The 22,847-nt window shown below is 41.5% G+C and overlaps 1 protein-coding gene and 2 long non-coding RNA genes across 6 annotated transcripts in view; 1 reads left to right on the top strand and 2 right to left on the bottom strand.

The window, feature by feature from the left end:
• itga7 (integrin, alpha 7) overlaps window positions 1-22,021 on the top strand; it is a 36,323-nt gene extending 14,302 nt beyond the window's left edge. Inside the window, exons 2-26 of one of the 4 annotated variants that reach the window (XR_005075636.1) lie at window positions 1,707-1,834; window positions 2,450-2,529; window positions 2,732-2,987; window positions 4,558-4,689; window positions 8,688-8,895; window positions 9,333-9,529; window positions 9,644-9,732; window positions 9,823-9,950; window positions 10,140-10,235; window positions 10,336-10,397; window positions 10,687-10,856; window positions 11,220-11,369; window positions 12,182-12,297; window positions 12,504-12,690; window positions 12,785-12,859; window positions 13,098-13,177; window positions 13,273-13,350; window positions 14,081-14,183; window positions 14,318-14,533; window positions 15,180-15,296; window positions 15,685-15,798; window positions 16,426-16,524; window positions 16,645-16,770; window positions 17,427-17,591; window positions 19,429-19,555. Coding sequence is in view for 3 of the 4 variants with exons in the window: in XM_037101903.1 (XP_036957798.1) it covers window positions 1,707-1,834; window positions 2,450-2,529; window positions 2,732-2,987; window positions 4,558-4,689; window positions 8,688-8,895; window positions 9,333-9,529; window positions 9,644-9,732; window positions 9,823-9,950; window positions 10,140-10,235; window positions 10,336-10,397; window positions 10,687-10,856; window positions 11,220-11,369; window positions 12,182-12,297; window positions 12,504-12,690; window positions 12,785-12,859; window positions 13,098-13,177; window positions 13,273-13,350; window positions 14,081-14,183; window positions 14,318-14,533; window positions 15,180-15,296; window positions 15,685-15,798; window positions 16,426-16,524; window positions 16,645-16,770; window positions 19,429-19,584 (3,163 nt within the window). In the remaining variant the exon portion in view is untranslated. Of the gene's footprint in view, window positions 1-1,706; window positions 1,835-2,449; window positions 2,530-2,731; window positions 2,988-4,557; window positions 4,690-5,375; window positions 5,484-7,042; window positions 7,980-8,687; window positions 8,896-9,332; window positions 9,530-9,643; window positions 9,733-9,822; window positions 9,951-10,139; window positions 10,236-10,335; window positions 10,398-10,686; window positions 10,857-11,219; window positions 11,370-12,181; window positions 12,298-12,503; window positions 12,691-12,784; window positions 12,860-13,097; window positions 13,178-13,272; window positions 13,351-14,080; window positions 14,184-14,317; window positions 14,534-15,179; window positions 15,297-15,684; window positions 15,799-16,425; window positions 16,525-16,644; window positions 16,771-17,426; window positions 17,592-19,428 lie in introns of those variants that run through there. The other 3 variants (XM_037101904.1, XM_037101903.1, XM_037101905.1) reach the window with 3 other exon arrangements.
• Window positions 1,411-2,882, bottom strand: LOC119021548. Its single transcript, XR_005075637.1, has 3 exons — window positions 2,744-2,882; window positions 2,315-2,454; window positions 1,411-1,805 (listed from the first exon to the last, which is right to left on the bottom strand). It is a non-coding gene; the product is annotated as an uncharacterized LOC119021548 (long non-coding RNA).
• Window positions 2,890-6,719, bottom strand: LOC119021549. The gene is made up of 3 exons (XR_005075639.1): window positions 6,678-6,719; window positions 4,543-4,621; window positions 2,890-3,015 (listed from the first exon to the last, which is right to left on the bottom strand). It is a non-coding gene; the product is annotated as an uncharacterized LOC119021549 (long non-coding RNA).
• Window positions 22,022-22,847: the final 826 nt, after the last annotated feature.

Here is a 22,847-nt window from a genome sequence, read left to right as displayed (position 1 = left end):
TAAATGCTAGCACAGATGCTACCATGATAACATGCTAATGTTAAAATGGAACTTATCACAATGTTTGTTTACTATAACTTCCGGGCACAAAACCGCTGATTCACGTCTTAGCTTGCATAACTTTTTAAATGCAACACTTTCACGTACGTGACACTATAGAATTAATTTACTTGTTGGGCCATGGACTAAATAAACTGACAGCTCAAATTAAGTCTAGATATCAAAGATGCTGTCAAAGCAACAAATACATGAAATAAGCACAGCAGAAACATCTGATATTTAAATAATAAAGTTAGCCTACAGCTGAGAATACTAAGTTGTCTAAGTAAAAGTTACTGGGCAACGTTACAGTGGTTTTGGTCTGTATCCATGTCTTTTAGCCACATTAGGCTAAATGCTAATTTGGTTGATACAGTGGCAGTAGTAACATGCTAATATTACAATACATTAGCTGCCAACAGGCGGGTCAAAGTTTGGTTTATCCACGTAGGCTCATAAGGAATTTTAGTCTTCACGGTGCAGATTTGCAATTAGCCCCAATAGTCAGAAAATTTCCCATTTGACCAAGAGCCCCTTTGTCTCTGTTACTCTGAAAGGCCGTTGCTCTGAAGACATATTATACTGAAGATCAACACACTGGTATCACCAAATTACATACTTACTGATGTAACTGTAAAGAATAGAGTTGCTAAAGTAGGCAAATACAACCAAATGTATTGTACTAGACAACAATCTCAATTATCCAGCACTTGTCTAGATTAGTATGAGGACTTGTTGGCTGATTGTCTGGAGTGTCTGCGACCACTCAGACAGCTACTTCTCTGTCTGTTTGTCTGTGCATGTTTCATGAGGTGCTATCAGCTTGCTACATTATATTTAGAGGCAAAATACTTCCACGGAGATAGCTCTAATTTAAGTGTGTACATAACAAGGTAGATATGAGGGGGGTGCTGCTGATGGGAACGTTTTACACACGCGGTGCAGTGAAGTCATTTGAGCCAAGATTTTTTTCTTTTGCCAGCATCAATACTATAATTATATGTATGCGTTGTAACTGTGCGTGCTGTGGCACCCACTTTCAGGATGATCCACCTCACTTTTGTCTTCTCTTCATGTCACAATCAGTTCTTTATTCTCCCCGGCCTCTGTTTCCCCACGTCTCGCCTCCGTGCCTATGCCACGGCTGACGGTGTTGGGTGGAATGTGGCTCAACGTTCGGTTTTTAAATAGCATCCTCGCCCGAATCAGCCGCTCCAAATAAGGCAGAGGGCAGTGACACTGGCCCCAAAATATCAGCAACCACCTCACTGAGAATAAAACCTTTTCCTCGCCTTGATAACGACGATGATGATTTGTGAGATGCTAGTAGAAACAAGACGCAGTACGCTCAGTCTCTGCAGATCTGTTTTTATTCAGCTTGAAGTTAAGATAACGTGACAGCATGTTTAACTGTCGGTGGTCTCAGCAGGAGTTGAATAGTTTTGCTTGAGCTGCAGGTGTCAGCGCTCAACAGTAATGGTGGCTGAGGTCGGCTGAGGCTATTGTGTGAAATTTCTCACCGGTCACGTGTTAGATGATGTCCAAAGAGGTGATGACCCTGCCACCAGAAACAAAACATCTTAGTTTCTGTCCTATGACACACATCCTGTGAATCCACAATCTTTGGTACAGGGCAATACAATGAAATATGATTGATGTTCCTCCAGGATCCTCGTGGGGGCGCCACAGGCAGCGGGGCAGGGCCATTTGCGGGGCACTCGGCCAGGAGCCTTGTTCAGGTGTCCGATCACCCCGGAGGAGTACGACTGTGAGAGGGTGGATATTGATGGAGAAGGTGAGTGTTAGTTGAGCTAAATTGATTGATTCCTGTTAGTTGAATTAGCAACAATTTTGATAATCGACTAATCAATTTACAATCAAAAATGCATAAAATTGCTGAGTTTCCGCTTTTTATGTGGGAATTTTTATTGTTGTTGGTTTTCAGCTGTTGCTCTGACAAGACAACTAATTTAAGCAGGTCAGCTTAGTCAAGAAAATGCATTTTTTATTTATTTATTTATTTTCAATTTCTGACCTTTTATCAACCAAATATTTACTGTAACTTGAGAAGACAACCAGCAAATTTAATGATAATGAATAAGAATTGTTCTTGCAGCACCAGTTTGTCTTTCAGTCAAAAGACTTCCTTTGCTTTCTTTTCTTGACTTTTGAGATCATCCTCACCATTTTCTTCCACCTCTGTCTACTTCCTAACATCAGAACAAGCTTTTCTAGATCAATTTGGTTACTGCGAGTAATTCGGTTGCTCTCTCACCTGCATCGCATGAGAGGAAAACTTGAATTTGAGCTTGAATCACCAAGTGCTGTGTGCTCTCTGTGGCTCATATCCTAATTGGTTTACAACATGGAAACTGTTATGATTGCCATTTCCTTCTGTGTTTCCCCTCAGTGAGTCTGAAGAGAGAGAACAAAGACAACCAGTGGCTGGGAGTCACTGTCAAGAGTCAGGGGATCGGAGGGAAGGTGGTGGTAAGTAAAGACCCACATCCTGTAAATGCATCAGTGCAGGAAGCTACAGGGAGGTCCATCCTGTCTTACTATAATAATGTTGTTCATGTTCAGCCTTTATTGAGAGGGTCATGTTGTAACAAATAAAAAAAGTCAATTCATATCTAAAGCAATGTAAATAATAAGAACTAATACTCTAACCCCATGTCCCCTCCCACTCCAGACCTGTGCTCACCTGTACGAGCTCAGGCAGCGTGTCGGTAAACCTTCAGAGACTCGCGACCCCATCGGACGCTGCTACGTCCTGAGCGAGGACCTGACAGAGCGAGATGACTTGGACGGAGGGGAGTGGAAGTTCTGCGAGGGTCGGCCGCAGGGACACGAGCAGTTTGGCTTCTGTCAGCAGGGCCTGTCTGTCAGTTTCACCCCAGACAACAACTTCATATTGTTTGGGGCTCCGGGAACATATAACTGGAAAGGTAAGGTGTCCGATTGATCTCCAGGAGGCTGGATTACAGAAATAAAATGGTGAAAAGGCCGTTACGCAGACATTTTATGAAGGAGATGTTCACCAATGTGATGTGGCAGTTTTATAGCTGCATTCATGATTTTTAAGACACCAGGTGGCAGCAACAATCACACAAGCAAAAGGACGTCTAATGTTTTAGACATTTTTAAAGCTGCCAAAGGAAAATCTATGACGTATGGTTTTTGGTTATACACAGCAAGTAAAACAGACCCCTATTATATAAACAGATAAATAGAATAAGAAATAAAGACATGTTGAAGATGTTCTTCAGTTATATTCCCTAGTTTTTATTTATAACCCTGACCTCATTAGTGCTGCACTGGTACAAAGTACAAAATGTTTCTATAAGAATGATGTTCATTATTGAATCCTGTTACCTTTTACAGTGGATACAAAGAAATATTAGAAGAAATATAATCATGACTAATGTGAGCTGGAGAAAAGAGCCAATCCATGTAAACTGTCTAATCAGAGCAAAACAGCACGATTAACAGATCAATCCTTTTAGGGATTAAAAAAAATCCAATTGATTTATAAACCAATCTCATGATTGGACAAAGAAATTATGCAGAGCAGCAGTGGCGGTGGTGAACATTAAATCAAAGAAGGCACTGAGATTTATCTGATACATTAGTGGAGTAGTGGTATTGTCGCAGTCTGCCACATGAGATGTGGTTTCATTTAGATCAATATACTGCATGATAATCTTAATTCATGCAATTCACATTTTTTTGCTGTTGATTGAAACTAGAATGATTCCACAGGAGAAATGGAGGAATTAATGTGATGAGATAGCTCAAGAAAAAACCAAACAAAAGCATGATTAAATAAAAAGAAATACAACAATTTTCTGTTTATACTGCATTGTCTTGCAAAGTCCCAGTTTGACCGAGATCCAATGTTGTATTATATAATTTCCTGATAGTATAAAATGGTAAAGTTTGTGGATTTTTTTGATGCGGGGACATGTCCAAACAATTTTCTGAAATAGTCAGTTTGGTCCTCATCATTCTCTGGAGCGTAATTTGTTAAAAATGGTTCTGAAAATAACGTGCAGCAAGAAATATTAACTAACAGACGAGAACAAATGATTTGCAGTTGAAACAGGCCACTGCTGAATCTGCTGTGAAACCAAGACCTTATATGTACAGTTGCCTGTACTAAGGCTTAGCAGCAGCCTACGACAGCCTGTTCACTGGATAACAGATGTGATCAGCATACTAATATTTGCATATGTAATATTACGTATCCACGCAACTTAATTTACTCTGACCACCTTTGACCTCACCATTACATTACATTAGGAATTTAATATTTTAAACACTGTTTAAATAGTGTCTATGAACACTGTGTTTTCTGAAACAGAATACTATGATGATCAGTATGTAGTACAGGACTTGCGCGTCTGTGTACATGTAACATGTATTTGTATTCTGATTCTGTATGTCTTCTGTATGTCTGCTGTGTGTGAAAGTGTGCTGGTGTTTTCTTGCTGTGGCCCTCACCTGTTTCCATTCCAGGTGAGATGCGCGTCCAGCTCCTAAACCAGACACTGCTCGACCTCGGTCTCTATGATGACGGACCCTACGAGGTGGCAGATCAGAAACAGCTTAATGCCCGGCTCATCCCTGTGCCCTACCACAGTTACCTGGGTAGGATCTGCCCTCCCTGCTCACTGCTGCCCGTGCACAGGAGAGAAAGAGAGGGCCGGGGGGAGGGCGACACCGGGGGGCTCAGACTGGACCCGACAGCTGCTAATAACAGTAGCAAAACTCCCTCTGACTGGTCATTCCTTGTGTGGAGTATTCTCTGGTTGAGCCTATCTGTGTGTGACTCACAGAGCCCTCATTATGACTCCACCTCATTTTTTGAACACTTTCCCATGTGAATGTGGGTGGGAGGATGGTGAGAAATGTCCAGAGCTCATTGTGGCCTGACATGGAGCCCTTAGGTTGCCAGTTTAGCCTCTCCCTTTATTGGATGAACCCATCGAAATATATACCAGAAAAACAGCAATGACCTATCCTAATTCCGTCCTGCTCTAAAAAGAAAGTTTTGGAAAGCATGTCAGAGGAGGGCGGTGCAGAACCGGTCTGAGCCTGAAGTGTCGTCTCTCCCCCAGGTACCCGGTGGCGTTGAAGGGAAACACCGCCGCGGCACCACAAAAAGACAAAACAACAATCAATCACAGCCTGTCTCACCTGCACCTCCCTCTCTCCTTTTTTTCCTCTCTTTTCACTCCATTCATCCCCTCCACCATTTCACCACCCCATCACTCCCTCCCACACTCCTCCCTCTGTCGCTCTTTCTGTCTTTCTGTTCCCGCCTCGGGCCGCAGGGCTCTTGTTCATGGCTAGCCCTGTTGAAGATGCACTGCTGTACAAAACTCTGGAGCCCTCCAGCCGGCCCACACCGTTTGAGGATGTAGCTCATAATAGCTACTTAGGTTTGTAGGCCTGAGGTGTTTTTTTTGTTTGGACCGGACTTGGGCTTGTAGTGGAAGTAGTGTTACCTTTTTCTCTGTCTACGTCTTAATCCTTTCTGCTAATTTTGTGTCTACGTATAGATTCTTAGTCTACAATCTATGTAATACGTGGGACTGTATCACCTTTACTGTTCTAAAGAGACAGCCATCCAAAACTTTCTATGTATTTTTGTAAAAGTATGATTTAATTTGATAGAACATTTGGTTTTGATTAGTGGTAAGGAGATGGTTGTCTCTTTGAGAAGCAGCCGGTTGTTTGTCTGTCCTGTCCGTAGATATCTGTCAGCTGAAGTGTGTTGAGTCAGTCTGCATGTTTGTGTGTGTCGGTTTGAAGCTTTCCAGGTGGTGGTTTTTCTTCATAGCTGTTGAAATCTAACTTAAAAGTTTTACTGAATAAAGGTTTAACTAACAAATGTCTTCAGCCACGCTAGCAGTTCTGTGAGGCCATAGGCTACTTAGTTAAATGTTAACGTCAGTATTGCTAACATGCTCACGATGACCATGTTTAGCGGACATATTGTTAACCATGTTAACTATCTTAGTTTAGCATCTTAGTGTGCTAACATTTGTTAATTAGCGCTAAACGCAAAGTGCAGTGAGGCTGATGGGAGTGTCATCAATTTCACAGGTATTTGGTCATAAAGTGTTGATCTGATGAGTCTGCATGTTTACTTTTATTCAGAACCACAAATATCAACAATGCGGTGGCGCTAGAGGAGCTGTTAACTAGTGAAATTAGACTTTATCCTCTGGGTACCATGAATGTTTGACCCGAACTGTGTTCCAATCCATCATGAAGATAAAGAGAAATTCTCAACAGATCATCAAAAACATTGACCTGCTGGTTGCGGGAGAGGAAAACTCAGGGGATCGCTAAAGTCAACAGGATCAATCCACTGGTGACCATGATTGTCTGTATAACCATGGTGATAGTTGTCCAGATATTTCATTTTGAACCAGAATGGTTCACCTCAAGTTCGTATATTTATTTTTGAAGAAAATTTCATGGTCGTGATAATGTTATGAATCTCTTCGTATTTAGTTTCCATAACAGCCCATTTTCGCCTTAACAGGACCTAATCTATTATTATGATGTTCCAGTTATTACTTTTCACTAAGCGTGTGGATCTGCCATAAATCTCTTCATTCACATACCTCCGAGCCTGCTCACCCTCCCGCTGTCCATATTGAGCCGTCTCCTTGACAACACTAATTCCCACATGACCTTTTAGCCTTCATTTATTACTCACATGCTTCCATTGATCCTAACCAGATGATATGCCACACCTTTGCATGCCTACTAAAACGATAAGAGGCAGCTCTGTTTTTTTGTCCTAATTATTATAGAAAATGCATTTCGAGAAGCATACGTCCTTCAAGGCCGAGTCAATCCCCATCACAGATAATAGAACAGATCTCTTTATTACAGGGTGTTTTGGCTATTCTTAGTTTTCTGGATGCTTGATGCCACATCCAAGTGGAGCAGTCACTGTAAAAGAAAATGTAATATGTAACATATACTGCTCAGGTAAAAACACCAGTCGTGCTCATCATCTGCAACCCTGAAGTGTTGAGTCAATGTGAGTGAATTAAATAACTGAATGTGTGATTTATTATAGGAGACAGAATATTTTTAATTAATTTTACTTTAATGCAAAACACCTCAATAATAAACACTTGAAAACATATTATCATGTAGAAGTTCTCCTTAACTTTACAGACTGTAAGGTTGACTTTACTTAAACAGAATGAGTAAGCCTCAAAATAACCTCATAAACTTAAATTTAACAGTCTAATTTGTAATTTTGAGGCAATTGATTCACTTGATTGTTATTAGTAAGATCTCCTTGTCCGTTTTCACAGTGTATGTAAGAACTGAAAAAAGTCAGTTAATTGAGTCACAGTGACTCAAAATAATAGAAATAATATTGCATTAACTGTGACACATTACACTGAACTTATCTAATAGAGTCATATGGAAAATTCACATGTCATGAAAATACCCAAAGTCACTCTTTTAGGTAAATTAAATTTTTTGAGTGTATGAAGTGAAATGAAAATATGAGGTTTGTTACGATAGAACAGAGAAGAATATTAAACTTAGGACAACATTATATGTACAGCTCAATGAAGATATGCAAGTCTGTGTATACACAAAAAAATATGTATGAATGTAGAAGTGCAAAGACTGGGAGTTAGAATGACAGTGTAGTCTCAGCATCTCTTTTTAAAAGCTTCTGCTGGTTTAAACTTCCACTCCCCGTTTAGTTTAATAGAGACGACCTTGTAGCAGCCTGTGTGTTAAAAGCCACCCCGTGTGGAAGAAGTGGCACCTTTTGTCTCCGTCCGTTGGTTTTTACAGGACCTGCGGTTGCAGACTGTTGCATTCCACACCTGCCACCATGGAGCTGTCCAGTGTTTGTCTCTGTTGTCGTCTCCCTCTGCATGTTTACTCAGGTCCCCCTCCTCACACACACACACACACACACACACACACACACACACACACACACACACACACACACACACCCTGCATGGTTTGAGAAACGGTGGAGCAAATGCATGTGGTTGCCTCGTGTTCAGGTGAAATGTTTGATACGATGTGCTACTTTTCACAGCTTGATCATAAAATGACAACGCAGTCTTGTTTGAAGCAAACACACACACAGACAGAGACACACAGACACACACACACACCTCCCCCCTCCACTTGTTCTCTCCTTTGCTCTACCTGATTTATATGCATCCTCACATTCCTACACAGACACACAAACGTGCACAATGCAAATTCACACAAAAGAGGAGTTGCTTTGGGTTATAAATCTGATTAACGTCCACCCACTGTGTTTACACACTGCCTTCACTGGAGGCAGCTGATGCAGAGCAGCAGCATCATGAATCTCACGAGACATTAGGGGAAGCTCCATACATCTCCCTCTGTTAGCGTCACGACCGTCGTCTTCCGCCAGCGAACACGGCACACGGGGCATTTACACCCATCATGAGTCTGACATATAATCAATAGTCACTCAAGGCACACATTTCATTAGTAACAAGATGAGCAGAACATGCTACACTGAGAGGAGGTGAGCCTCTGAGCCCCCATGGTCAATACTAACCCCTGACCCTCTCTTCTCCCTTCATCCTGGCTGCTTCTTCTTCTAGGGTTTTCCGTGGACTCGGCCATGGGGATAATGAGCCTCGGGGAGCTGACCTTCGTGGCGGGTGCACCTCGGGCCAATCACACGGGGGCCGTGGTGCTGCTGAGGAAAGACAACGTGTACCGGCTGGTGCCGCAGCACATCTTCTGGGGGGAGGAGCTGGCGTCTTCATTCGGGTACTCTGTGGCTACGACAGATCTGAACAGGGACGGGTGAGGAGTCAGTCTGCATGATCATGACGTAGATGATGGTGGAAGAAATATCAGGTTCACTGAGATCAAGCAGAAATACCGCAGTGTAAAGATACTTAACTGGAAGTGAAAGTTCCATCATTTGGATAATTCTATAATACAGAGTAATTATAGATGAATTAACATATTGGAGAGATTTCTGTGGCTGTTTGTCTTGGAGCTAATTTGAGTGCTTTGTTGTTTAATATATGACAATACATCTTATTTATAAATTGATGATATATTTTATAGTTGGACAATCTCGCAGAGGAAAACAAACAAACAAACTGAAAAAAGTAAAGAGGGTGACTGGGAATGAGAGGGAAGGATTTTTAAAACTAAGGGGCTAACAAAACTCACTTCAGGGTTTTATCATTAGTTATTCTTTTTTAATTCTCTGTCTGCGTTTCTGTTCCCAGCTGGACGGATCTGATCGTTGGAGCTCCTAATTTCTTTGACCGTAAAGCAGAGATCGGAGGGGCCGTGTACGTGTACCTGAACCCCTTTGGCCACTGGGATGATCAGGCTCGGCCGATCCGTCTCAACGGGACCTACGACTCCATGTTTGGAATGACGGTCAGCAACATCGGAGATCTGGACCAGGATGGATATGGCGGTGAGAGCAGCACAGAGTCGTGACCTTAAGGCTCCTCTGGCACGATTGTACTGTTGTCTACAACTGTAATTGTTGATCTCTGTAACCCAGTTTCACTGTTCTACGTCTGTGCAGATATCGCTGTCGGAGCACCGTTTGATGGAGACGGCAAAGTTTTCATCTACAGAGGTTCAGATTCTGGAATTGAAACCAAACCTGCTCAGGTGAGTCCTCAGTGTCCAACAACAGTTGAGGAGCTGTATGTGTCTGACTGCAAGAAGACTGATCTGTGTTTCCTGTCACCTGACCATCAGGTGCTGGATGGTCGTGACTTCGATGTGAGACGTTTTGGATACTCCATCTCAGGTGGTTTGGATATTGATAATAACCAGTACCCAGACCTCGCAGTGGGCTCTCTTAATGACTCAGTGGTTCTGTTCAGGTGAGAAAAAAGATTTGTTCGCAAATCCAACTTAGACACATTCGACGGGAAACATAAAGGCCCAATTCTCAGCTCTGAGAGATACACACATGAAATACCGTCAATAAAATCTTTTCATAAATATTGCATGTTTTCAGCCATCTTTTAATCTGCTTGCTCATCCCTTTGTGTTTCCACATGTCCTCCAAGGTCTCGTCCGGTCATCCATGTGATCAGAGAAATATCCATCAACCCTCAATACATTGATCTGGAGCAGCACAACTGCGAGGGGAGAGATGGAGTCTGGTAAGAACTGACCAATATTTAAATTGCCACTGATTCTCCTTTGCTGTTGTAAACACCGTAACACAGGTGTTTTTCACTTTTCACCGCCTGCTGTTTTTAGCGTGGAGGTCAAGGCCTGCTTCACCTTCAAGGCCCACCCAGAACACTACTCACCACACATGAGTAAGTCACGACCATTCTCCTCCTCCACGTGGGACTTCAGCTCAGCCTCTTAGTGACAGCAGTCATTTCTATTTACAGTGAAAAAGTAACCCTATCTGTGGTGTAATGTTAGACTTTATTTTGATTGAATCACAGCTGTGTAATATTGTATTCCCTCAGATGGGGGTTTATTATATGTTCAGCCCCTGGTGGGTTCTTTAAGTGCTCTCTGTGTGTGTCCTGACATTTCTGTTTTTTCAATCCCTTCATCTCTCCTCATGGATCGCTCACCGTTTCGCTCCCCTTCAAGCCCTGGTGGTGCACTTTGAAGCCGACACAGAGCGCAGGAAGTTGGGCCTCCCGCACCGGGTCAACTTCCTGGGCCGCAGCTCCCTGGAGCCGGAGTACACTCAGACTGAAGAAGTGGAGCTGCATCGGCAGCTACACCCCGTGTGCACCACTGCTACCTTCCAGCTCCATGTGAGTAACTTATATGTGTTCATGTTGTCCAGATCAGAAACAGCATATTTAGTTATTTATTGCTGAGCTTCTAAACAATAATTGGTGGTTCTGTTTCATGTTTTTGTCTTTAATTGTGTCCAATTTTATATATTATATAATATAAGATTATATAATATTTTTTCACAAGCGCAAAAGCAAATTTTATATGTGAAATTCTTGTAAGGAATAGCAAGAATAAATAGATATAATCTCACTCTTTTCAAGGCAGTGAACAGTTTACTGTCCATTCAATATAGTCAAAGCATACCAACACTTTTGCGCTATAGTCCAAGTCTTTGACCCAGTGTTTGATTAATCGTTTTCATATCTCTGTCCATGCAGGAGAACCTCCGTGACAAACTGCGTCCCATCTCACTGGCGATAACCCACAACATCAAGCCCGTCCCCCCACGTAGACACTCGGGATCTAAGAAGCTCGAGAAGCTGGCGCCTATACTGAGTGTTTCCCCCTCGAACACACTGCAGTCTGAGGTCCGTACCCAAAAAGGAAGCACAAGTATTTTATGGTCTGGATTAATTTTAATGGGCTTCACTTGCCCGCAGATTAGTGTACGAACAAGTCGAGCTTTATAAGGCACATTCAGGGTTTTTTTGATGTTTGTTAAGGCCAAAAATATGACACATAAATCACATCTAGCTGATTAATGAATTTTGGTGGCACAAACATGGAGAAATTTGTTTTTTAGCCACACAGGGATTTAAAGTGCTGTAAACCCTGGATGCCTTGCTTTGATTCTGCTGTGAAGATCATTTACACACATAAAGAAGCTTAAACTGAGATGTTTCTGAGTCAGCCTCCTTTCCTGGAGCCTTAAGCTGATTGTTACCTTTGCTAAATCCCATGCAGCCATTTTTCTCCCTTATACCTCTCTGAATTTTTTTGAGAAGCATTTTCATCATATTCATAAAGAAACGTCTCATCCAAATAGGGCTGCAATGAACAGTTAATGATGAATCTGACAAATCAGTTGATGTTTTCTTGATGACCTGTGAAAAAAATACAGAAAAGTGCTAAAAACCCCAAAGAAATTCAACTCAATATCAGAGCGGATCAAATTTCATTTCTTGGAATCAGTGATCTTCTTTGTTGCTGGTTCATTTTCAGGTGATTTATTGATTATCTGGCTTATTGTTTCAGCTCTAAACGCAGTAAAAACCTTTTTGTTATATGAACACATTTCAATATTAATCGTGCTAATGATAATAATGAAATCTAAGCAGATGTTAAATATGCTTTGAGATTTCATGAAAGAGTTGACGCCCGTCTCTTTAACCCTCTGAAGGTGAACTTCCTGCGAGAAGGATGCGGCAGTGACAAAATCTGCCAGAGCAACCTGAAGCTGAACTACCAGTTTGGAACCAGACCTCTGAACTCCGACCTCTTCACCCCACTGCCCAAGTTAGTATCTGCCGATCTGTCACCTAACAATCTATATCCCAACACAAACATTAACTTCTATGCAGTGGTAATATTGCAAATACAAATGTTTACCATAATGTTTGATTGTCTGGTTTTCTATTTGTTCCCAGCCTTTAGAGTGTGATGATGTGTCGCTGTGCACGACTGTAAATGTGTGTTTTCCCTTCTTCTTTCCCATCATGTAGAGATGAGGATGACGTGCAGGTGTTCTCCCTGTCGGACCAGAGGCTGGTGGTGCTGGAGGTCACTGTCACCAACATGCCTTCTGACCCGCTGCACCCCGAGGAGGATGGAGACGACGCTCACGCCGCTCAGCTGCTCATCTCCCTTCCAAACACTCTGTCATATGCCGGATCCAGAGTCCCACCTCAGGTATGTGTTGCGCTGTTGTAGAGGTGAGGTGACGTCTGTTTGGATTTGCCTTTTTTTGCTGATAGTGTTTGTCTGACATCCCGACCGACTGTAGATGAGATGCCAGGCGAACCAGAACGGCTCCCAAATCGAGTGTGACCTGGGAAACCCTGTGAAACGAGATACTAAGGTGAGGAGACATGAAAGTCGAAGCTTGGGGGACTGTCAGCATCGAAAACTGATTCAAATAATACAAATTGGTGTATTGTGTTATATACTTTAATGCATTTTGATGTTTCCTTCCTTCAATATGATACAGCATCTGTACAATTTGCCACTAGCCATGTCTTGGTCAGCTTTAAGTGTAATGCTTTGTGTTTCTTTGTCTGAAATATCCATTCGTGTTTTCCTTTTTTTTTTTTTTTTAGCTGAAGTTCACCATCAACTTGAGCACATCTAACATCACAATCGAGACCACTGAGCTGACAGCAGATTTGGCACTGACAACGTAAGCCCTTTACATCTTTTTGTCACATCGAGCTTTGATTATTTAACTGCAGAGTTTTGATCACTGTGTTTGTTCCTGTTTTTTTTTCTCCTCAGTATCAGTGAGCAGCCTGACCTGGTGCCGGTCACAGCATTTGCTAAAGTGGTGATAGAGCTCCCTCTGTCTGTCAGCGGGTGAGTGACACCACATCTTATTTCGCGTTAGACTGACAAGATCACAGATATCATATGTATCAGCCTGTTCGTTGATGCTGTATGATGTTCACAGTGAGACATTCTAGAAATTGAGCGCATCATTTTATACATAATATAGTGCCTGACAGATTGGGTATTGTTGAAAACTTTCGGATCTTGTTAAGAATTAAAAATAAAGTTAATAAATAAAGAAATAAAGATTGAACAATGTACTAGGGCTGCAATTTATGATTATTTACATTGTCAACTACTCTACCAATTATCTTCAAGCCTATTTGATGAGTTGTTTGGTCTGTAAAATCACATCACATGGAAAGAAATGTCCATCAGTGTTTTACCAAAAGTCCTCACTTTTATTTTATGTTGATCATTAAATTATCAAAATAGATTCCAGTTAATTTAATCATTGTCAACATATTGACTTTTAGTTGTTAGTTAGTTAGTTTAGTTTAACCCACTGGCTGATCAGAGGCCTGCTGTTTGTTAAGGCGTGTTAAATCCTGTGGCCACATGTTAAATAAGTTCATCTTGATCCCTAGCAGTTATCAGAGACTTGCTATAATCTCTTACTACTGCACCTTGTAAACAGATATCTATATGAAGCTGTTTGTGTGTGTGTGTGTGTGTGTGTGTGTGTGTGTGTGTGTGTGTGTGTGTGTGTGTGTGTGCAGCTGTCAGACCAACTGATGTGATTGTGTTTTCACTGCAGGCTCGCTCGTCCTCACCAGCTGTTCTTCAGCGGGACAGTGAAGGGAGAGAGTGCAATGACCAGTCTGGAGGACATCGGCAGCCCTGTGGACTTTGAGTTTGTGGTGAGTGTGTGTGTGTGTGTGTGTGTGTGTGTGCAGGTGTACACATCTCTTATAATCAGTTAAACCCTGTTTAATCTGTTAAAATAACTTTTCCAGTCTGCAGAGTTTCCTCACACGTATTCTTTTTCTGTCAGGTTGCTAACCCTGGTCAAGCTCTGCAGACGCTCGGCTCGGCCTTCCTGAACATCATGTGGCCGTATGAGCTGGCCAATGAGAAATGGCTCCTGTATCCGGCCAGCTTGAAGTTCGACGGTCACTCAGACTCACATTGCACCCCGTCAGGGGCTCTGAATCCTCTGAAGCTCTACAGCTCCTCACTTACAGAACTTCCACAGCATATTAATAACACAGTAAGCAAGATATCCTATTTAAATAGCACCTACAGTGTATGGACTAAATACTTATTTTCTAAGTTCAACTCTTTTGTAAAAATATGACAATGCAGAAGAACGTCACTTCATTCTCTCACTCTATGACATTTTGGAGGAAAATATTGTACTTTTTGCCCCACCACATTGATTACTTTAGTTACTTGTTGCTGAGACCCAAAGCAGAGCTTTTTGTAAATAAATGTGTTTATCAGCAATCAGATAATATAAAGAGTACATACAAGCAAATATATGTGTAATTTACTTGTATTTTTGATATTTAAGGTCATTTAATATCAGATACTTTTACTAATGTAACTTTGGCTACTTTACTGATAATCATAAAATGAGTCTTCATGCTGGGATGCATATGTAAGATGATAAAAACCCCTTTTCTCCATAAATATTATGTATTTTCCATCCAGCTCAAGAAAAAGTGGTTCATAAAGGAGACAGGAAGTCTTTTAAATGCATATTTTGCTTTTGGGTGCAGTAGCATCTAAACTAATGTTTAGTTTATACACTGTTATGTTTGCTCTGACAGTTTTACATGTTGTGAAGCAGAATTCAACCATTCAACCAAACCAACACATCTCTGCCTGTATAAATTGTGTTGCCCCTTCACAAGGTTGGGCGAACGCGTCGCTCCTACCCAGAGGAAGAAGGTCAAGTGATGACAAAAGGCAGCGTGGGAAGAACAACCCCGGCTGTGGCGGCTTCAGAGAGACGCAAGTCACTCAAACTGGTAAGGAGGAAAAAGAAGAGAGAACAGGCGAGAGAAGAGAGAAGTCGACTGAAACACAGAGGAAATGTGAAGGGGATTTTATTTATTGTCACACTCAGAATTCCTCTCTGCATTTAATCCATCCCTTATCAGCAGTGTGGTGCCGAGGGACCTCCTGCCAGCCAAGGGCTCTGACAGGATACACAGTACATGAACTTGTTTTTGGGAAAACATGAGTAATTAATGCTTATCTAGGATTTATTGATTTCCTGCCGCTGTATTTACAGGCTACCAAACACAACTTGCACAAAAGAAAAAGATGCAGGCTCCACCACTTTTGTTTATCACCAACTTTATAGCTGATTCTGTCTGTCCCCAGAGTATTTTAGCTGTTTGTCTTTTCCTCCAGGATTGTCTCTTGGGGTCGGCCCGCTGCATCCTGTTTCAGTGTCCCCTCCACAGCTTCTCTGGTCAGGCCGTCCTCAAGATCCACGCCAGGCTGTGGAACAGCAGTTTCATAGAGGTGAAAAATACATTTAAAAAAATCCTGTAACCATTTCGTCAGCTCCTTTCGGAAATCACAGCCCAGCACAGCTTCCGTCCAGCTTTTCCAGCTGCTGCTGACACTAACACTGATCAAATGCATGTGAATGACTGATCACTGCAGCAAGTGCATGAACAGACTGAAGCTTTGATGTTGAGGCGGTCAGCAAACTGTGAATACAGCTGTCAGCTTTGGCCTCTGGATCACCTGCAGCTGCTGGTTTCATATTCAGAGGGAGATCCAAGCGAAACAAGACATAACCAGCTGACATGGTGTTTGCTTTTTTGTCCTTGAGAATCCAATAAAATGGGTTTGAGGTGGTAGATTTCTTCTGCGGCTCGACTCATTTTCACATGATTTTTAATACAGCTGAATTACTTTTTGACATGGCTCTTATTCACTGTTTTAGCCCTTCGCTCTTATAATATGTTGTGATGGGCCTTTGTCAGCCAATATCAACGATGGCTGTAAATACAAACATAAATTTAGATTATAGATATTATAGATCCTGCTCAGATATTATTGTCTGAAATATTAACATAAAAAGGACAGTTTGACTGTTAATAGTTCATGTGGTTTTGATTGTTGCTGTTCTCTGTCTCTCAGGAGTTCCCAGCAGCCAGTGCGCTGGAGCTGCTGGTCAGAGCCAACATCACTGTGAAGTCCACCATCAAACACCTGGTCCTCAAGGATGCTGCAGCACAGGTACGCACACTTCAGATCACAGACCATGTACCTTGTTATTTAAATTTGTTTTATTCAGTATATCTTCTATTTTTCATGATATTTTGCAAGTCGATTACTCGCTTCTCCCTTCCTCTCCAGGTTCCAGTGATGATCTATCCTGAGCCTGGTCTCGCTGACCAGTACTTGATCCCCTGGTGGATCATCCTCATAGCTGTTCTGGCAGGAATCCTGTTGCTAACTCTACTGGTCTGCATACTGTGGAAGGTAACACTTGTACTCTCTATACACCTTCTATTGCCTGCACCTGCTTGTCCTATGTCCTAAGTGACAAAACAGATATTTATATGAAAGGTTGCTTCAAAAAGGATTGAAATATTCAAGATGGAAGGCAAATCTGGACACTTGTGCCTCATTAAAATGTATTTTGATTAAAAAAAAGTGATTCTTGAGAAAGGTAGTTGAATGCCGAGTCTTCCCAGGTTGTCAAATACTAAAATAGGATACTCTGGGTAAGAAGGTTGGCTAACCCTGCCACCAACCCAAAGCATCAGTATTTGACAATCTGGGAATGAGACTCAATAAATCAGCTATCTTACAAACTGCTACCTTTAATAGCAATTATTGATAATGGGTACATAACAGGTTTATAGTTGACTTCATCCCTGTGTGGCCATTACACCGCTGGTGTTCTGTCATCACTGTCCATGTTAGTCCAATTATTTCTATCCACTTTGTTCCGTCCTGTAATCATTTTATTCTTTACAGCTCACTCTCATCTGTTCCTTTTCCTCTGTGTGTCCTCTGTGTGTCATCCATTTGGTTTTGTCTCTTCTCACTGTCATCTGGGGACTCTCTATCCCTAAATCCCCTCTCTATTTCATTTCCCGTTGCTTTTGTTCCTGTGGTGATTTGTCGCCCAGTGTGGGTTCTTCAAGCGCAGCGAGCGGCGCCCGCACTATGAGACGGACTACTACCGCGCCCATCTGGGGGTCCAACCCTCGGAGGCGGAGAGGCAGGCATCAGAACTATAATATAAAGACTATTTCACTCTGGCCTGCTCTCCCCTCCTCCTCTCCCTCCAAGCGGTAAACAATCGCTTCGTTCCCGGGACTCACTGTGGTGTGGCTGGTGGTGTTCATTATACTATGAAGGATTAGCTCATTTTGGCACCCATAAAAACAAACACACAGAGAGAGTGCAGCAGTCGGATGGTGGACAGCTGACCATTTGTTAAGCCCCAATCCCCTTAGCTACTGTTGCCACGCTTAGCATTTAGCTCGCATTTGCACTGATGATAGTGTCAGATTTTGAGCAATATCTAACACTACAAATTCATATACATTTTGGAAACAGTGGGCCTTTCACATATAGCCTTCAACCATCAATGTTACAACTGTTGCTGGCAGTTTTTATCAGCTGTAGCCTAGCTAACTAGCAAGACTAATGTTAGCTTATGTTAGAGTCAAGGATGCTATCTTAAAATCTAGACATAGTGCCTGAGGTGGAGCTCCACTGATTCCTATGAAAGCTGTTCAGTAAACTTGACTTCCCAGCTATAAAATTACGCAGATCATCCGTGTTGTGCAGCTTATCAGACTTAACCCTAACCCTAACCCTAACCCTAACCCTAACCCAGATTCAACAGATTTAATTCTGGCGCTGCCTACATGCTTGGACAAACACGACAGAGATTAGTGAAATGCTTTTCCAGTTTTTAAACGTTACAAGGGCAAAGACTTTTAGGATGAGACCTAACCAGTATGTCTGGCAAAAGTAACTGATGATGTTTGACCACAGAGTGTCAACTTTTCCAAACTTAATGAAGAGCAGACGGAGCTGGTACCATTACCATTACCAAGCATCTTACACAGGCTTACAGTGAGAAAATACAGCACAGTGGATAAGCTGATCATGAACAGGACTTAAAAACAAATTTGGCTGGTAAAAGTCATCTAGCTGTAATGAGTTGGCTTGTGAATATGTTAACGCTAAGTTGCATCTGCAAATGGTTAGCCAGTTCGCCAGGCATGCTAACGTTTACAGCTCACAACCATGCCTGGTTATGATTGCCAAGATATGATTGGACAATAGCTAATCGGAGGGGTTTAGTGTATGGTCAGTTCACTGCGCTTAACATTCATTTTATCACTTCTCTCTGAAACATGAACACCATTATAGTGCCTTCTGTCACTACATCATGGATAGCAACATGTTTTGTTGTAGAATGGATTATAAAATCATTCCTTACTGTTTTCTCCTTTTTCAATCTGCATATTGAACACCATCCAGCCATCTCTCCTCCGGGGCTTTTCAGATGCCTGCTGTGCTGTGTGTTGTGCCTCTGCTGTTTTGACATTACAGTTTAATTATCTACTTGTTCATTCTGGCACCAATCTATGAAGGCCATACATTTTCACGCTGCGCTTGACACACGGTTATCAATCTATTACCAATCCGATTTTAATTGCATTTCATCACCGAGAGGCTTTTTTCCAGGTGCCAGAATCAACCTTTCTTTTTACTCGGGTGGGGATTTGCATAAGACGGTGCTTTAGTTTGTGTTAATGTGTGCAATTTTTCTTAACCGCACTTTGGCAGCCTGGCGTTGGAGTGATAATCAAGGTCACCTACGACTGACACTGGAGTAGAAATGCAGAGCATGTGGATGTGCTTTTTGGGTGGATGTGCCTTTTTTATTAAATACTTGTGAGTCGTGACTGTGCAAGGTCATCAGATAATCACTTTTTCTTCCCATTTGTCTGGGATGAACAAGAAGACTTTACTTAAGTGGAATAAATATCGTTTTATACGTTTATTGCAGTGCATGATCTTGAAAGCAGATACTAACACATGCCGTCAGTTAATCATTTTTTCCCCCTTCCTGTCTCTTTATGTCTTCCTACCTGCTTCCTTTGCCGACAGTGTGGCTTCTTCCAGCGGGCCCACTACAAAGACAAATTGCCTCAGTACCACGCGGTGAAGATTCCTCGCGAGGACCGGCCACAGTTCCAGACTGAGAAGTCAGGAGCCGTCCATAAAAAGGAATGGGCCACGCACTGGAGCGACGGGACCTCGTAACTCCCCCTGAAGCACTGACAGACTGAATTATTTCAAATCACCATGTGTGGCGCTCATTCTGTCTTCGCATTGGAACTAACGGACTAAAAAACGTGCACATGGACTGAGATCATGACATCTTGTGCACTCTGTGCTGTGTCAGTACTCGATACACTCTGACTGGATCTATATCCTCCCGTAGCCCACTGATTGGCTGGCCTTGGGTAGTCAATCAATACTGTGCATCTATTTCAGTGTTTTACAGTAAATACTGAAGGCCTGCAACATTATTAGAACCAGAGTAGCTGCTCAATATGTTTCACAGAGTGCTGACACTCACATGGACCTCACTGACAGAAGGAGGACAGACCATCACCACGCAAAGACATGCATGAATGCACAAACTCAGTAATAATATTAGACGCATACAGACACACTGGACATTGTTGTTGAAGAAGCCACTGCCTGTGACAAAGACTACTTTTTGCCTTAACTACTGTAAGACTGACGACTTATACAGGCAATGAAAACATGCTTCTTTATTTCTTTTTTCTTTCTTTTCTTTTCTTTTCTTTCTTTTTTTTTTTTTTTACATATAAATGATGTTTTGGGACTTCTGTTCAGTCAGCACTGGTAAACATTGGGAAAATGTCGGTATGTAAGATAAGTAAAGTGAGATGTTGCAGAACACTGAACGTGTTGTTGTCTTGGATGGCTGAAGAAGCCATTCAATAAGTTCACCTGACAATTTTTGTATATCCTTATTCGAGGAAAGAGTTTTTTTGTTAATATGTCAGTCAAATGTACTGTACAGGAATAGTTTATGGTCTGAGTGAACTTGAATAAGATCAACAAAGCCACAATAAAGAGGCGAAGTCGCACCCCGTCCGGTTGTCCACCACGGGACCTTATTCCAGAAAAAACTATGCATGGTCGTGAATGTGAGTAAGTAATTGTCTTATTCCATTCGATTTGTGCCGTGAAGTACACACATGATGCTTGTCAAATCAAAAGTCACGGTAAAGAATACCTTATTAGAAAGACTACACGCCTGGACCCATTTACACTGTCACTTTAAAAAGTTGACTTCACTTTAAAAAGTCACGATACCCATGACATCATAATTACAGAGAAAGTAGATGATCAAATGTAAGTTATATGAGCTAAAAAGTTTAAACAGCTTTCAAATTATTAGTCTACTTTTCTTGGTAATTTTGAGGTAATCAGTTATCTTGATTTTATTTTGTAAAGTCACTTTGTCAGAATTTATAGTGTATTAACAAGCTCAAAGAAATGAGTGACTCTCCTTTTAACGTCTCCACTTAACTGCAGCCTTCGATACAGGCAGACTTTTTGTGATCTTTACTGAGTGAAAGTTACGCAAACCTAAGTGGTATTTTACTAAATCTTTGCAACCATCTGTGACGTTCTTGACTTGCAGAATCATCTTTTGAGTCGACAAACATCATGTATGAGATTAATTGCACAATTCAACCTGGATCAAATTATTATCATTATTTTTTTTGTCTGAAATCGACTACTGTGTCATTTTTAAGGTCCCATGGGGTGCAGTGGAAGGGGCGGGACCTTCCCCTGTTTTCACAGCATATGAGAGCCATGGCCATTGAACTGTTATTGCATGAAAACCAAAATGTCAGAAAAGCGAAGGAGCATTTAATATACGTATAAGCATTTAAATTTCTGGAACATGGATTTGTAGGCTCATGAAGGAAGAAAAAAAAAGTCCAAGTGTATAAAAGGATTATGTTTGAGAACATTGTCTTGAATAAGATATGTCTAAATGATGAGGTTTTCAAGCAACACCACATTTATGACTCTTGTGGGGATGTAAAAAAAAAGATGTCTCCCCAGGAGACATTACGAACTTTGCATAATAGTTTTCTAACTTTTTCGTTGCATTATATTAACCCGCTTGTCGCTCTGTTCCTGCTTAGCCAAGCGAGCATTAATTTCAGTACTGACATGTCTAACTAAGTGCCTTATGGTAAAAGCGGCAGACTGTGAGCTGCTGGTAAAGAACAGAAGGCAACTTTGCAAATTAGATCAGGCTGCCTTGAAGCATCTGTTGGACACCTGTGGACAAACAAACATCCCTCCAACGCTTGAACAACACGAAGAGAGGAGAGGAGATTTACAGAGGAGCGGAATATCTCGGCAAAAGGAACCAGACGAACTTTTCTTTGGATCTGTTTTGGGTCGATGAAGTGGCTGTAAAGCATGAAGAGTCAGCTTGTTTTTGTTTTTTCTTTTTTTTTGTTAGGTATTGCTGGACAATCTTGTATTAGCTGCATGAAGCTCCTGTTGCTGTTCTGATGTTCCCCTCTTTTTTCATGACTCAGTGTTTTTATTTATTTTGTGTTTTTGGCTGCACCGTTTTAACATTGTAAATAAAGTAAATGGAAAAAAAAAACCCAAATAAACCCATCAGATAACGTCGTGAGTTGCGTCGCTCTCAGTTGAATTTACTCAAACCAGTTGTTGGTGTTTGATTTGTTAAACCTGCAGTTCACTCAGAGAACATCAGATGGCGGCAAAAGTGTGAGAACTGAAGTAACCCTCTTGTGTTGTGACGATCAGAGTTTGTGTCCATGAGATACACAACAGAGATTCCTCCTGTAAATGTCACCATTTTAAAGTACGGAACAAAACTAATTAGAAGATGAAGACTGCACTTGTGTGGAATAATAATTTGCATAATGTTTTCATTTTCTTAGCAATGTTGCCTATATCCTGTAGTGTGACTTAGATTTGTCAACACGAGGAGAGACACATCACACTGCAAAGACAGAGATGATCGGTGAAAGAAGAAGAAGAAGAAGAAGAAGAAGAAGAAGAAGAAGAAGAAGAAGAAGAAGATATAAATGTGTAGTTTGTTTCTGTGGATACAATATATGTTAATCCCATCTTTGTTTGTGTAACTCGCATTAAGCTAAAAACAAAATGAATGTGAAACTGGGTCAGAATAATAATTATCATCATCACCATTGGTAAGAATATGACCTCAGCCTACTGTGGTTCACATTAAAACATAAAGGGCAGCCATATATGTATATACTGCAGCTTAATTTTTAAATCAGCTTATTTCCTCTTCTGACTACCAGCAGGGAGATGATTAAATTGGTCAAGCATGGTCTTTCTCAAAGCTGAGAGAAAGATGACTGACCTTTCATAAGTGTTGCAGCACAGTAAAAAAAAAAAAAAAAAAAAAAGTGTTGCTGTTTTTCTTCAGATCTGGAGATTAAAGAACTGAATATATTTTGTCT

The sequence above is a fragment of the Acanthopagrus latus genome, chromosome 6 (genome assembly GCF_904848185.1).
Source record: "Acanthopagrus latus isolate v.2019 chromosome 6, fAcaLat1.1, whole genome shotgun sequence".
NCBI lineage: Eukaryota > Metazoa > Chordata > Actinopteri > Spariformes > Sparidae > Acanthopagrus > Acanthopagrus latus.
This window is presented reverse-complemented; position numbering and strand designations above follow the sequence as displayed.